Raw genomic sequence first — 16,692 nt, 5'->3', positions numbered from 1 at the left:
GATTAACACAGGAGGGCAGCTAAGAACATAGGAAAAGTTAAGAGGGAAAAAAAAGGAGACACAAAAGTAAAAACAAAGAGAAAGATTTCTGACAAACAGGAACAGAAAGGCCAATTTTTAACTTTTAAAAAATATTTATTTATTTATTCTGAGAGAGAGAGAGAAAAAGAGAGACCATCCCAAGCAGGCTCCGCACTGTCAGTGCAGATCCTGATGTGGGGTTCAATCCCATGTACCAGAAGATCATGACCTGAGCTTAAATCAAGAGTAGGACGCTCACTTGACTGAACCACCCAGGCCCCCCAGAAAGGTTGATTTTTAGAATTATGTTCCTATTTTTTTAAAAAAATTTCTTTAACGTTTATTTATTTTTGAGACAGAGAGAGACAGAGCATGAATGGGGGAGGGTCAGAGAGAGAGGGAGACACAGAATCTGAAACAGGTTCCAGGCTCTGAGCGGTCAGCACAGAGCCCGACGCGGGGCTCAAACTCACAGACCGCGAGATCATGACCTGAGCCGAAGTCGGCCGCCCAACCGACTGGGCCACCCAGGCGCCCCGATGTTCCTATTTTAAAACCTTTAGCAGCCCTAAGGACAAAAAAAGTTGGTAGTGTCCAAACACCGTGACTGTAATTAAAAAATGACAGTATTCTGATCACTGCCATGAAGTTATTTTATGTGAAATTGTTATTTATTTATATCTAGATAGCTCTTCCTTTCTTGTGTTTAAGTATGCTGTTAGGTTGTCTATTGGGCAATCTAGTCCTGGTCTGACCTGCTCATCTATCTTCTCATTCCATGGAGCTACCTAATAGGAATAAATAAAACTTTCTTGCCTAATCGGATCTTCAGAGCTAGCTTGATTATTTTCAAGTGTCTAAAGCATTTCTTTTGAACGTCTCAGATCAATAATTGCCTCATTACCCTTGTCTCATGTTTTCCTTGACAGCATATGAATAAACGTGTCCATAAATCAGAGAAGTCCACTTGTAAGGTGCAAAGGCTCCTTCTGGGGATTTCTGGGGCTACTGGTTACTTTCACTAGTACTTTGTTTTGCTTCATTTTTTTCCTTCCTCCATTATATATAGGTAGGACAGCTAGAGGTAGGACAGTAATATGCATTTTACAAATAAGAAAACTTGAGTCATAACAGATTAAATGATTCAAGACCAGACTCCTACATCACTTCAAAGGCAGGCGAGACTAGAACCCTTATTTGTTGAACAATTTGGGTTGTTAGGGGGATAATGATGGTTAGATAAGCTACTTTGGCTGCCTTTACTATGCCCTAACTATTCTTATGCCCTAACTCTCCATGTTGTAAAACTCTCTTCATTGTAACAAAAACTACAACTTTCCAGTAGCACATCCTTTCAAAAGGAAAAGCTCGTTCCTTTCCCAAATGATTGCCAATGCCATAAAAGCTCTAGTAATTCATGTGGAATGAAAACATTAGAGAGATAGATTCTATTTATGTTTAGGAAGAACTGAAACATAGGTTTCTTGTAGTCTTACATGTACAAGAAAGATTATTTTAAAAACGTATTTTATTTTCGTAAAGACATTCTGCTTGCATCAAGTACTTGAATAAGATGGATTTCTACAATAACCATAGTCCTTTGTACTGTAAGACATAATTGCTATATCCTAGACAATTACTTTCTGACTTAAATTACAAAATAATTTGTTAGGCTCTTTTCTGACAAGGGCAAGTACTTGAACCTAGGAGATAATAATGAGGATGATAGCAGCTAATGATGGCTGACAGCTTATGCTATACTAAACATTTTGTATTCAGTATCTCATTTAAACCTTACACTAGCTTTGCCATGCAGGAACAATATTAGCAAATTTCACATGTGAAGAAACTAAGACTAAGGTATTGAGTACCTTGACCACAGACACACAAACAAGGTCTCTCATAAAACAAAAGCCCATAATTCATTATATAGTATATAACATTTGCATATTATTTATTTGTTAGATTTATTTAAATAGTTAAAAATATTTAAATCAAATTTGGGGAATACGTTTAACAAAAAGGAGGAAAAACAGCTAAAGCCATTCAAGCCATCTAACTAGTTACTATGCCGCATACTACTAAACAGTTACAAAGCAAAGATTGAATCTATGACAGGATACTTTATGGTTTCATAATGTATTTGATGCTAGCCTGTGTCTAAGGTGACACTAAAACATCTAAGTTTAAAATTGCTCCGGAAATAAACCAGATAAAAGATGAATCAAATGAAGAAGGAATAAAAATGAAGACACATAGGGCCTAGCTTTTTTTTTTTTTATTGTTTGGTTAAGTGTCTTGGCATAACTTCTATGTTAATCAAATGTTTTAGGTGCATGGTTTATAATAACTTAAGATTCCTTTACAACTAAAGAGCTAATTTAGAGGGAAACTAGTCATATGAAAAATATTTTGAGCACGTACTTGAAGTGGCTGGAGTTGTAGGGCACAGTATACATTTCCAATGGAAACTTATCTTAAAGCAACTACCATAGATGGACAACATTTGCTATATAGTTCTGCCTCATTCCTAAAAGGAAGTGATTGCAATTTTCACTATCACTATTACTTTTTTCCATTCTATGTTGAAGAAGTTTTAATAATGAGAAAAGGAAGAGACTGCTGTTGTAATTTTCATGTTGGAGGCATTAATTATGCTGGCCCAATGCTCATTGTAGCAAATCATCCAGGAGCATACTTTGAATCTATTCCTCCATTTCTTCCTGTCTACCTCCTTTATCCAAACAGTAGCTAGGTAAGAAAAGGAGTATGACATTAAAGTAAAGGTCAGGATTAAGAAATATGAAATTATTAAGGGTTCATTTCCCACCCTCCCCCCCTTTCTTTGCATGCCCTCAGTTTGGCAGAACAATATTGAGAAACTTCCACAGGAAACAGCAAATTTGAAATATATGGGACTGGCTTCAGTTTTTCATCTGAAGGAAGCAAATAGGGCTCTATTTTCAAGTCTCCTGAAGACATCTGCCAACCACACACACACATAGCTCAATATTGTAATGTGATTTTTCTCCTTGGTCTCTCTCTCAGAACAGTTCTTTCATGACTACAAAATCTTATCTGCATGATTATATAATCATCTTTGAATACTATCTTTCTTCTGAGAAGCAAATAAAATATCAACAAGACTTGTGATATAAACAATCCCACTTTGAACCTTCTATGAACAAATAGATATGAAACAGCATGCTTCTCTGTTGTTTTGTTTTCTAAATTCCTTGATCTTTCAATAGCTTTTCACAAAAGAATTAATTCACAGAGCACAATCACTGAACTCAGCAAAATGAAGGCAATTCAGAAGGTTGTCATTGTTACTAGTATGCAAATCCTACCCATTGTTTTATTCATCCTTAATTTCATAGTCTAAAAGCAAAAACAGCCATTTTTCTCCCCCTTTTATACAAAAAAAACTACTTAAAAATAATATATACGAATATATGAGTTTATTTTTAAGGATACCATGGTAAAATGGGAACAAGCAAGATTTAGCTTTCAGTTGCTAGGATCCCAGGTGGTACACTTCTGCTAATAATTGGATTTAGCCAGGTCACCACTTAGAGTCCAAATGGCATCATCAATAAAATTATGGACGTGGACTAAAAGAATGGTTTTAAAATTTTGTTTTAGCATCAGATTCTTTCATTCAAACAATCTTAGCCTGTATAACTAGATCTATAAAACATACAAAAGTGAATGTTATCGTTTGGGGTTCTTGGAGCCGCCTGGATTCCTGTGAATAGTTTCAAATAATGGTTTTCAATGAATAGTCTCTGAGGTCCTTTCCATTTCGAATATACTTGATAGGAAAGGAGGTTTTATGACTTTCTTCAAGTTTTACTCCACTTTCACACTGCATTCATTCTTTTAAATTTCAGGCTTCTCGATAATCCATTAAGGATTCTTAATTGACTCATCTTTGCATTCCTTAACATGCTTAGCTGAAGAGCTTACAAAGAATAAATATTTTCTGAGTAAATAAAATTTTTAGTATACTATGGGGTTTATAAAAATAATTTGCTTCCACATTCAAGTTTGAAACCAAAGGAATTTTTTCTTTAAAGAAAGTCATACAAAGTTTATAAATTTTCTCAGATTTATAAGAGAAATAGTTTAGTATCTATATATAGACAACAGAGGAGTAGAATAAGAGTAAATATTCTATCAATATACCTCAAAAAAGAGATATGACTTTTGAGGGGTGATACCAGAAAATCTTTTTTATATTATTTATCTAAAAATGCATATTACATTAAAGGCATCTATGTAAATAACTTATTTTAAATAGTATAAGGTATTTATCTAGAATAGCGTGGGCAGCTCATTGAGACAGTCCATTTGCATTACACCCATGGAAAAACAGGACTCAACAGGAGGCATTCTTTTTCTTTTTCTTTTTCTTTTTTAACTTTTTTAATGTTTATTTTTTAGAGAAAAAGAGAGAGAGAGAGCATGAGTTAGGAAGGGGCAGAGAGAGAGGGAGACACAGAATCTGAAGCAAGCTCCAGGTTCTGAGCTGTCAGCACAGAACCTGACGCGGGGCTTGAACTCAAGAACCACAAGATCATGACCTGAGCCGAAGTCAGACGCTTAACCGACTGAGCCACCCAGATGCCGCAGGCATTATTCTTATTTTATAGATATAAATATTGAGACAAAGAGTGAGTAATAGCAAAATACAGAACATTATGCTCCAAGTAACTTCTTATATTTTGGTGGGATAAGTAAACTCATTGCTTCCCATAGATTCTTGTGATGGGTCTTAAAATTGTACCACACAGGGGAATATAAGTATTTCCTCATAAATAGGATGATATGCCTCAATTTTACTAACTTGCTTTACCTGCTGACCTGCAAAGTAAATGCACATAAGATAAGTCTGCCAAATCCTAATTTGTGAGATTTCCTTTTAGCGATAGTTTTAGGGGTGCCTAGGTGGCTCAGTGGGTTAAACATCAGACTCTTGATTTAGGCTCAGCTCATGACCCCAGAGTCACAGGATTGAGCCCTGACAGTGTGGAGCCTGCTTGGGATTCTCTCTCCCCTTCTCTCTGTGTCCACCTCCCCTCAAAATAAATACACATTAAAAAAAAAAAAAGAAATAGTTTTAATTTCAGTGAATAACAGTTATTAAACAACTAATAATACCAAGCATTTACTATTACCTAGCACATAATATTTGATAAACTGTAATTAACACTTTTGTTGCTTTGCACACTTTATATATATTACCTCATTTAATCCTCACAAAAAGATATCATTTATGCCCACATTATACAGACAAAAAATTAAGGCATGGAGAAGTTAGGTAACTTGTCCAAAGTCACAGAGCTGGTGAATAACAGAATAATAGTTCTTTAAGGCATGGATGGCTGCAGGTACCACACTTTCAACTATTATGTCACAATGCCTCTCATTAGGCAACAGTGCCTTTTAAAATATTAATCCAAAGACAATGCCTTAATATAATAAAATTTTCTCCTTTAGTCTTTATGTTTCCTAATTATCCCCTGCTAAGAGACTAAATTTTTCTGCATATATTAACTACAAAGACTTCTGTCCTATGTTTACCAGTTGTAGGTAATGCAATTTACATGTTCCAGTTGCACCATTTGAGACTTCACCATGGCAAAGAATGGATATTATTCAACAGTTTTCTGGTACCAACAAACCTCAGCATTTGCTCCTCTTAAGAGGCATCTGTCTTCATCAGGGTTCTTTAGGTTCAAGATTCTTATCGGTCCTATCAAGGCAATTATGTGAAATACTACTCCTAACGTTGAATTTGTCTTCATAAAAGTTTCCTTGAATAATTAAAGAATACTCATAATATAAGGTCAATTGACAATTAGGTTGAAGAATAAATTTCTTATATAAATACAATCTGTGTCTGAAGAATGTTAGTTGCTCTTTCTTACATAGATATAGCCACGACTAGAAAATTGAGTAGTTTCTGTTTTTTCAATAAAATGAAAAAGCTGTACACTTTTTGAAATTTTAATACATTGATATTGTATTAAATTATCCACCCCTAGGAATGGATAATTTACTGTTGGCCTTGAGCCTCACAATCCTTTTATGTATGGTAATTAGCCACAAAACATGTCAGAGTAACCTACGTATGTTTTGATCAAGAGAACACAGAATGCCATCAAGTAATGGGCATTGACTGACTTGTGACCAGAAAATCTGGCACTGACGATAGTTGTATTACTTTAGTGTAGGGCGATGATAGGACTTCAAATACAATGTAAATTTTAGCATTTATTTGATTGGCTATTATGATAAAAATGGGTACTATGGAAAAGCACACATGTACTGATGTTTCTGTTAGCATGTAATGACACACCATGAAGCTGCTGGAAACAAGAAAATACAGAAATAGCATGAAAAAGACACTGCTTGTACTGTCTCCATTGTCCAAATGTCAAAACAGCTCCCGGGAACCCTAGGGGTGGTAATAAGTATGAAAGTAGTTCCTACCAGGTTCTTCCTTAAAGGAGATTCTTGAACACTGCTGGGTTCTGACTCTAGCCCATATGGGCTTGGAAAAGTCAGAGAAAATGTTGGCTGCACTTTTTCAGGCCTATTTGCATATGTTCTTTAGTATGCAGGATGTCTCTATATAATTTAATTGTTGGGTTTTTTGCCTCTATTAATACATATGCAAATGACTCACACTTGCAGCTGTGCTGTATTAATCATATGTGTGCTTCTGTCTGTCTGCCCTGCAGGCTCAGGGTCGAAGGGAGACGCAAAGAGGGAATTCACTCTTCTAACCTGCAAGAAATCTCACTCATGCAGACAGAAGTCCAACAGCAAACAGTGCACCAGGGTTGCAACTGAAATGAGGAGCAGTAGAGCATTTTTCACCCTGTATGAACATGACAAGGACCTAAAAGTTACGCTGAATAGTACAGTGTGTAGGTAGGTAAAGAGAAAAACCATCCTTGTAAGCAATTCTTTCAATAAGAAGGTAAAATTCCTCACATCCAGACCTCTCCATATGGTTATTTCTCCCTTATTGATTTTCTGGGTGTTTCTCTTGGTCAGATACATAAAGCCATGCTCAGTCACTTACAGTGCTGTGGGAAATATGAAGCATTTATCTGTGTCCTGTCATAATTACTGACCTCCTTCGGAGACTGGCAGGAGGTTGATAAAAAGATGAACTTCAGTTTTTTATCCATGTCTGCCTTGATGTTACTGTCTGTCACACAGAAGCTTAAGCCATTTCCACTAGGACTTGCATGTACCTTTGATAGCTATGAAAAAAGACTGATTTCCGTTGATATTTTGTATGTTTCATTCTCTAACGTGATCACGTGACGACCCTCATTTTCTCAACCCCAGAGAATGCATGTTAGTGATGATACCAGTTACTGGAATGATAGCCCATGAGATTTCAATTATGGCAACTTGTAATTTTGAGGCTTTATTCCAAAAAGACCATTATGAATTTAAAAAATGATCCTACTGAATTCATTAAAAAGTTTCACTAATTCAGTAAAAAATCTTGAATGAATGCTACTTGCTTATTTTGAGTAAAATGTGACAATCCAAGGATAATCTCAATGTTTTTTCCTTTGCTTATCACTATTAATCATTGGTTGGAGTCAACATTTTTGGCTTCCTATAGGTAGAACAGGTGGCAACCATCTTTTGGCCAACACAAATACGGTATTTATAAAGTGAGAAATAAATGGATAAATATTGCCTTCTAATTTCAAATCATAGAAGCCTAGCTAAAAAATAGAAATAGTACACTACATTATAACTATTACTGTTAAAAAATTCATGATGTCCATTAAGTAAAATGCAAATTCATGACAATGAATATGAGGAATGAATGTCAGATGCACTGTTGCCATTATTTGGTTTTATTAATTAGAAATAGATGATTTGCTTAGCTGATTTTAACCAGTCCAAACATCCAAAAGATTCAAAGTGTAACTTTATTTGACTTAAATAATTATCCTCACTTTTTGAAACTGAAATGAAGCTATATTAGTTTTCTGCATACATGAACCCCCCCCGCCCCCCGAAAAGAGACAATATCAGGAAGATAAATACCAAAAGCATCATTGGCTCTTGAAAGAAAAATACAGGTAGTTTGAAGAGGAAGAGGAAAGAAAAAAAAAGAGAGAGAAAGAAAGGGAGGGAGAAACATAAAAGAGTAAACCCAGAATATGATATTGTTAATTAGATAGTTACTATTTTGATAATACACTCTTCTATTATCTGGAAATCACTTACTTTAGTTTTGTGTGGCAAGGTGCGCCATATTGAGTCAAAGTACCTCCAGCAGTTCATATTCTTATGTGTGTCTGTACATACATTGACAAACCATACAAGAATAATCTAATGTTAAGTTGTTTGGTCTGTTTTTGTGTGTATAAATTCTAATTACTTTAAAGGAATAACATAAATTGCAAGAAATGCTAAAACACATTCTCTTTGTAGCAGACCATGGCTATGATGAGATAAAGGGAAGAAAGAGCAGGAGAGATAGAGTTAGGGATTTCTCATATACTGAGAATCTTCTAATAGGGGCTGAAAAATATAAAGTTCCCAGGTTTAAATTAATAACATTTGTTCCAGAAATTAATGACATACTGCCTTGTTATATTATTAAAATGATTATTACCCTTAACTCATGATAGGTTCTTTCATTTCGTAAATATATATTGAGTACCAGCTATTTGCTAGGTATTAATTTGAGCACTTGAGATACATTATTGAACAACAATAACAAAAATAACAGTCCCTGCTCTGGTGAAGCTTACGGAGTATTTGGAACAGACAATAAATAAGGAACATAATACGTAAGTTATATAGGATGTTTGAAGATAACAAGTGCTATAGGAAAAAAAAAAGAATAAGGGAAATAGAAGATGTTGTATATCTGGCAGGGTTATTTTGTGATTGAAACAGGTTAGTTAGGGTAGGTGTCTTAGAGAGATGACATGAGAGCAGATTCTTGAATGAGGTGAGAGAATGAGCCTTCCAGGCAGAGGGAAGAGCATTTCAGGTAGAGGGACAGCTAATATAAAACTCTAAGGTGGAAGCTAGGAGCATGCCTTGGCATGTCAAGGGACAGCAAAGCCCTTAGTGTAGTTGGAACAGATTGAATAAGGTAGTATGGAGCAAAACTGTCATAAAAATATTTTTTTAAATGAAAGTAAAGAAAATACTGTAGTGCTAACCATGGTGCTAGGCATGTAGTGTTCTCCTAAGGCTATTTCATGAAAAGGGAATAAGTTTTTTTTATTATAAAATTTCAACATGTATCTTACTGAATTCAAACTACTAGTTTTTTTTTTTTTCTTCCATGAGCCAATGACACCTTTGGTGTTTGTAATTTGGCTATTGTCTTTTTTAAAGGATGAAAATTAATTTATATTGAAAACTAATCATTACTATTCAGCTTAATTCCAATATCATAAAGCAGAGTAGCTCTTTGAGCAAGATAGATACCTAACTTATTATGATGTTAAGATTCATTTTTCACCCTTTCATATAATAGATACTGAGTTCATAAAATATTTCAAACACTTGGTTAATGTAAATGATGATGACTCACTGTCTTCATAGATTTTGCCATCTGGTAGGAGCCAGAAAGTAGAATTTAAACTTTTTCTACAAGTGCTATGAGAGGGGAAATACAGTGTGCTCTTGAAGCACATAAGAGCTACATTAATCTAGACCTGGGAACAAGGAAATATTTCTTTAGAAAGTGATGTTCTATCTTGCAATCTGAGTGAAATAGGAGTTGGCTTGGTAAAGGTGTGGGGTAATGGGGTTCCAGGAAGAGGAAATACCACATGTAAAGATCCAGAGAACTTGAAAACAAGTAAGAGAAGGACATGATCAGATTTTCTAAAATCAGAAAGATTATTCTGATCGAGTAGAGAGAGCATTGGAGGGGGTAAGATGAAGACAGAAGACCAGTGCAGGAGCTATTGTGGTAAATTAGGCAACAAATGAGGGGAGCCTGACCAGAAGGGTAATAACAGGTAAGATGGAAAAAAAATGGATGGATCCTTGCTGTATTTATTAGGTGGAATGCATAGACAATGAATGAACATATGTAGAGGAAGAGGAGACAAGGATAACTCTCATGTTTCCAGATTGAGCAAAGATGGAGTAGAGCCATTTGCTAGGACCAGAGAATGAGCAGGTCTCGGGGCAAGAAAGAGAACTGGTAAGTTCCATTTGGTATTCAGCTTATACTGTCTGTAAACACCTATATATTTCCTCTTGACAGTCAAAAATAGTTGTCTATATGGATCTGACGCTCGGGAAAGACTTTAAAGGCAGAAGAAACAGAATGATATCTCACTGTAAAATAAATAAATAAATTAGTCCCTTGGCACAACATGTTAATTACATAATCCAGATTAAGCCACTTTTTTCTCTATAAAAAATAAATACATCACAATGCTTAGACTATTTCAACTGCTCCTAATGTATATAGTAAGGTGATTTTAAAATATAAGGTGTATTTTATTACATGGCTAGAATTTCATTATTTTATCCAGGAACATGAAATAATATTTAAGTAATAAAAAGTGGCTGCATTTAAAACACATCCTCTTGCTCATCTTTTAAAATAACTGTACTCTTTCTTTAAGGAGGATCCTGGATTTGTGGTTCTACTCTATGTCATCCAAGTATGAACAATGACAGGCAAAGATCGTTTCAAAAGAAAACACAAATGGTAGGCAAAGTCAATCATGAGTAGGAATACATTTATAGGGCCCTTCTTAGATCTAGATGTTCAAAACAAGAGGCTTGAATTAACATATATCTGTGTAAAGAGGGATGAAATTGAAATGCAGTCTGAAATAGATAACTGCCCTTATGAATCGGGCTACTTCTTTCAGCAGTGTGATGCATAGAGAGTATTTGTAGAAGTGCCAATTCATCAGCATTTTTGTTATAATTTGGTTAGCAGGTTACTGAGTTAGCAAATGTCATGAGTTTGAAATGTGTTTGCATTTGAGTAGCATTTTTAAATCATGAGTAAAAAATTTGCATGTGTGTTTATATGTATGTGTTTATTTTTTTTTAAATTTTACTCATTTATTTTTGAGAGAGGAAGAGAGAAGAGGGAGAGAAAGCACAAATGGGGGAGGGGAAGAGAAAGGGAGATGAGAGAATCTCAAGCTGGCTCCACACTGTCAGTGCAGAGCCTGATGAGGGGCTCGAACTCATGAACAGCAAGATCCTGACCTGACCAAAAGTCGGATGCTTAACCAACGGAGCTACCCAGGTGCTCCTGTATGTGTTTTACTAGTAGCTAGTGGCTTCCCACAAAAGACTTTTGGATTATTAATTTTCCTGTTATACCACAGTATTGGTTTACTGAGATCCTAACTAAAACTCATATATGTTAATGGGTACAATGTCACTTATATAAAAAAGATCTTTATTCTACTTATAGATTAAATTATAGTGAAAGGAAGAGCAAATACATTTGGTGTCTTTTCCTCGTTCTGAAAATGAGTTTTTTAGATCTTGATATTTTAGGGGAATCTGATGTATTATAAGGATGGAAATAAAAGAATTTCAAATATTTTAATACCATCTCTGTAGGAAGAGAAGTTTGGATTGTTGCCTAACAAAGCTACTTTCTACTAGAATCCTACAGTGAAACATACTTGCCCCAGCTTCCTCTCACCATTAATCCAAGGGTGAAAGGAGACAAGAATGTCTAACTTGCTTTTAAAACGGACATCAGAAATCTCCTAAACTCCTATTTCTACATTCAAATATATTTCTGGATATGCTTCCCTCTTTCTTTAATTTCACTACTCTTTTTAAGTTTTACTGATTACAACCACTTTCCCATATTGTCATTATTTCTGGATGCCATTTCAAAGGATAACAAGTGTTATGCTACTTTTATTGTCTCCTTGGCTCTAACACTTCCCAAGATACTTCCAGCTCAAAGAAACACTTACTCACCCTGTAGCTTTTTGTGGAAAAGGTAGATTAGGAATGACTGTTATTAACCTCTGTAGAACACAGTATGTCTCAGCTCCTCCTGTGTTCTTCCTGTGAGATTCGACTGATTTTTCAGAAACCCGTCAGGTCTTCTGACAATCCCCAGTGCTGGCCAGATATATTTGTCTCTTAATGCTACAATATAAAACTCTATTCTTCCTTATAGGTTAAGATCATCTATCATGACAATGCATTTTTGTGCATACAAGTTAAGTTTATTAAGCACAACTGGTATATATCTGGGTTTACAGATATACTGTGTCTCTCAGGCAAAGGAAAATACACAATTCTCACAGGGGTGATTGATTCTATTATTAGATGGTTTGTTATCCTCATTAGTTGCATAACTATGAAGTCCATAACAACAGAAGCTAGGGAAGATTTTGAGGGATGCTGATTCAAAGATTTAAATAGTTAATGAAAGATACCTTTAATATAATATTATTGATATTCTTTTCAACTCCAGAGACAAAATTTCTAAAATCACTTGGACATCTGGTAAAGTTATCACTGACATTCTTGAATATATGGGAATATGTATTCTTCGGGGCTAAAAAGGTCTTAATTGGGATGCCTGGATAAAGTTGTGCTCATTTAGGCGCTCGCTTATTTGGTTTATTTCTTTTTGCTTGCCCAACTGAGTTGGCATTAGCAGGAGAATAAAAAGACCTACAGAGTCAAAAATATTGGGTGTCTTGAACATTTTTTAAAATGTAATTTCTGTTAAGTTGCCTTGATTCATAAGTATCTGTGTGAATGTCTTTGACAGTTTTGTTCTTTTTATCTTGATGAGGACCAGTCTGTGATGAAACTATGTTACACAGTAATCAAAGCAAAACCTGAGACCATTTTGTTAAATCATACCAGGCGATAAAAATGTATAATAAGCTCTCTTTAGTACAGAAAACAGGGCCCCAAATTAAAAGAGTCAACCACTCAACTTCTGGTTGAGAATCAGTGCAAGGGAAGTCAAAAACAAAAAAAGAGGGAGACAAATATCACTACTCAGCCTTATTTTGCTTTAACACGATAATAGCTGTTTTCCCTATTTACTTAACCTTTGTCTCTTCTGCATTGTTTCCCGACTTACCTGCAGTTGGAGCGGGCCTAAGCCTGGTGCTGCTGCAGCGGCAGCTGCCATGGTAGTTGGGATCAGCTGAACAGGGTAAGGGTCACCTAAGTAAGAGAAGAATAGAGGTGTCAGCACCTTTTATCTACTCTCCACCTGCAAATTAAACTCCTGCATTCACTCTTTCCAAAAGCCTTCCTTTGTGTGCCTTGCTGGGGCCTAATGAAAAGCTCTATTGTGCAGCCTTTTACTAACACTCTTTTCACAATTCTGGCTGAGAGAGGAATGTGAATAAAAGGCACAAGCAATTAAGGCGGAAACCTCATCCTTTTTTCATGATGTATTTAGGAAAATGGGAGGAAAAAAGTGTGCATTGATCAGAAGGCTGCACTTTATAACACACACACACACACACACACACACACATGCACAGACACACACACACACACACACACACACACACACCCCTAACAGTCTTGACATGAGCCTACCAACCCTCAGCAAATTTAAAATGTTACCATAAGAGGAACTTAACTAAATTTAATTCCATTTTAACAAACTCAACTCTAAAGATGTAAGCCAAATAGCTTACCTTTTGAATGCAATGTTATTGTCTTAATTCAAATAACCTCTTAAGTAGTGTCTTGTGGATGATTTGAGAATAAAGAAAACATTTTATGCATTGTTTTATATAAAATATTCGTATCCTTATTATCTCAGAGATAAATGTTTATAAAATATATTATAAAGAAAACAGAATATAGATGGTCTCTCCCTGAAGGGTTTTTGTTTGTGGTGATATCTGAAAAACCAAAATCTTAGTAATTCAACATTAAAGTTTTAATACACGTGATCTATAAAGATATAGAGACACACACAAATATATATACATACAATCTAAGAGATTGGAGTATACATTTTTAATGCAATTTTTTTTTCCATTTGGTAAAGAAGTACAATAGACTTTCTGCTTAGAGCCCACTGACATGCTAACAGGCATGTACATTATTGGTATTTGAAATATGACCGTAGCAAAAAATAAAAAAATAATAATTATCAGCATAATTTTTTAATATAGAAAAAATCTATTTTTAGTAATCTAATTTGTGAAAATAAAGTTAATACATCCATTCCAAAATATTTGTTGAGTATCTGCTACATATCAAGCACTGCTCTCAACACTAGAAATAGAGTTTTAAAGAAGACTGACTTGTAGAGGTGTGTTTACTGGGAATTTAATGAAGCTTAAGCTTTGGGGTTCTGCGAAGGGCCTCTGGAAGCATGTTTACAGTATCATATGCTTTCATATTTGTCAGCGTTTTTACTTTGTTGTGATTTCTTTTATAAATGAAAACTCTCATTTTCACTTGAGTGTGTGTATTTGAAAATTATGTGTATATAATTAAAATAATAATTATAAATAAATAATTAAATATATATATATATTTTTAATGTTTATTTATTTTTGAGAGACAGAGCACAAACAGGGGAGGTGCAGAGAGAGAGACACACACACAGAATCTGAAGCAGGCCCCAGGCTCTGAGCTGTCAGCACAGAGCCAGATGCAGGGGTCAAACTCACAAACTGTGAGATCATGGCCTGAGCTGAAGTTGGATGCTTAACCGACTGAGCCACCCAGGTGCCCCCATAATTACATATATTCTTAAAGAGGACCCCAAAGTTATATTTTTCAGGCTTCAAAATACCTGAATCTACATCTGCTGACTTGGTCTCCCCAGAACTTATAGCTTAATGGGAGAAAAAGAAAAAAGATAATTCAATGATTAGTAGAAAATACACTGACTGTTAAGATAGGGAAGTATACAACACTATGCACTACACCATAGGTGCCTTAAACCTAGTCTAAGAGATCAAAGATGGCCTCCAGAAAGAAGTTAGGTTTAAGCTGAAATCTGAATGAAGAGAAGGCTAGCCAAACAAAGAAGAAAAAGAAGAGCCTTACAGAAAGAAAAACCATTTTAATGAAGACTTACAGTCAAATGGGAGTGTCATATCATAGTCCAGTCCCTGCACTGCTTAAGTTTAGAGCACAGGTAAACAAGAAGAGATAAATGGGACCGGAGAGGGAATCAGGGGCCAGATTATGTACAGCATTATAAAACAATATTAAAGAATCTAAAAACTGAGAACAAACTGAGGGTTGATGGGGGGTGGCAGGGAAGGGAGGGTGGGTGATGGGTATTGAGGAGGGCACCTTTTGGGATGAGCACTGGGTGTTGTATGGAAACCAATTTGACAATAAATTTCATATATTGAAGAAAAAAGAATCTAAACTTCATTCTGTAGGCTAAAGGAAACCATGAATGTAGAAAAAGATGGGTTGAATAAAATCATCTGGGCTAGAGGTTAGAAGCTATAATCAATAGTAAAAAGATCAGAACTCTCTGTAACACATAATAATGGTCTGTACAAGAGTGGTGATGTTGGGATGGAGAATGATGGAGAAAGTCAAGGGATAAAAAGAGGCAACACAGACACAACTTCATGATTGTTTACATATGAGAGTAAGAGAGGACTCAAGGATGACTCTTGTGGTTTTCACTGAACAGCCAGATTGGAGAGTAGTACTGTTTGTTTGGTTTGCAAACACTAAATGAGAAGCAAGATTGCCAGGTTGGGCCTGGTGGGGAAGGGGGAGGCCACGGGGTATGAATAATTCTATTTTGGACACTTTAAGTTTGAAATTACTATTAGATATCTGAGTAGAGATGTTCAATGAGGCACTTGGTAAACACGTCAGTATTTTAGAGGAAAAATTCATATCAGAAATGTAAATTTGAGAGTGGTCAGCATATATCTGGAATGTAAAGCTATAAGCTTTCATTAGACTGTTTAGGAGTTAACTGTAGAGAAAAAAAAATAGGTCCAAGGGTTGGTTGTGGACTATAGTAATATTTATAGTCAGGGAGATAGGCAAGTAGCAGAAAAACTAAGGAGAAATATAAATTTAATGTTCCAGAAGCCAAGTAAGGAAAGATTTTCAGAAAGAGTGATTTTATTTCAAATGCTGGATTTAGTAATGTGGAAGTCATTGGTGACTCCAACATGGGCAATTTCAGTGTAGTGGAGGGTGAGAAAGCCTAATTGGAGTGAGTGTGACCAACAGAGGATGATTAAAAGTAGAACTGGAGTCAGGAAGTATAGACCCTTTCTTTTCAAAATGAAGTTCTTGGAGAATAATAACGGTTATCACCTAGGAATTCGTTAAAAATGTAGCATTTCAAACCCCACGCCAAATCTACTTGGACAGGCAGCATCTAAGATGGAACCCCCCAATGACTCTACTTCTTTCCTTGTGTTTACATCCTTGTAATCTCCTACCCTTGAAGAGAAGAAGGCAAAGTGATGCGATATTACTTGTGACGTTGGGTTACAAGAAGATTCTGGTTTTGTCTTGTTTATCCTCTCCCTAACCCTACCCTGTCTATCTGTCTTGGACTAAGCAGCTATGTTGAGCTGCCCTAAAAAGAGGCTCACATAGCAAAGGCATGATGTTCTCAGCCAACAGCAAGCAAAGAGATGAGGCCTGCCAACAGCCAAAGGAGAAAGCTTAGAA

At 35.6% G+C, this 16,692-nt stretch overlaps 1 protein-coding gene across 21 annotated transcripts in view; it reads right to left on the bottom strand.

The window, feature by feature from the left end:
- SOX5 (SRY-box transcription factor 5) overlaps nt 1-16,692 on the bottom strand; it is a 1,011,059-nt gene that overhangs the window by 95,327 nt on the left and 899,040 nt on the right. For all 21 annotated transcript variants that reach the window (XM_019452504.2, XM_019452503.2, XM_019452501.2 and 18 more), the window contains one exon: nt 13,136-13,221. In XM_019452504.2, the coding sequence (XP_019308049.1) occupies nt 13,136-13,221 (86 nt within the window). The remainder of the gene's footprint in view (nt 1-13,135; nt 13,222-16,692) is intronic.

This window comes from Panthera pardus, unplaced genomic scaffold (assembly GCF_024362965.1).
Source record: "Panthera pardus isolate Hobbes unplaced genomic scaffold, ASM2436296v1 HiC_scaffold_6, whole genome shotgun sequence".
NCBI lineage: Eukaryota > Metazoa > Chordata > Mammalia > Carnivora > Felidae > Panthera > Panthera pardus.
Note: the sequence above shows the minus strand (reverse complement) of the source record. Positions and strands in the feature narration are given on the sequence as shown.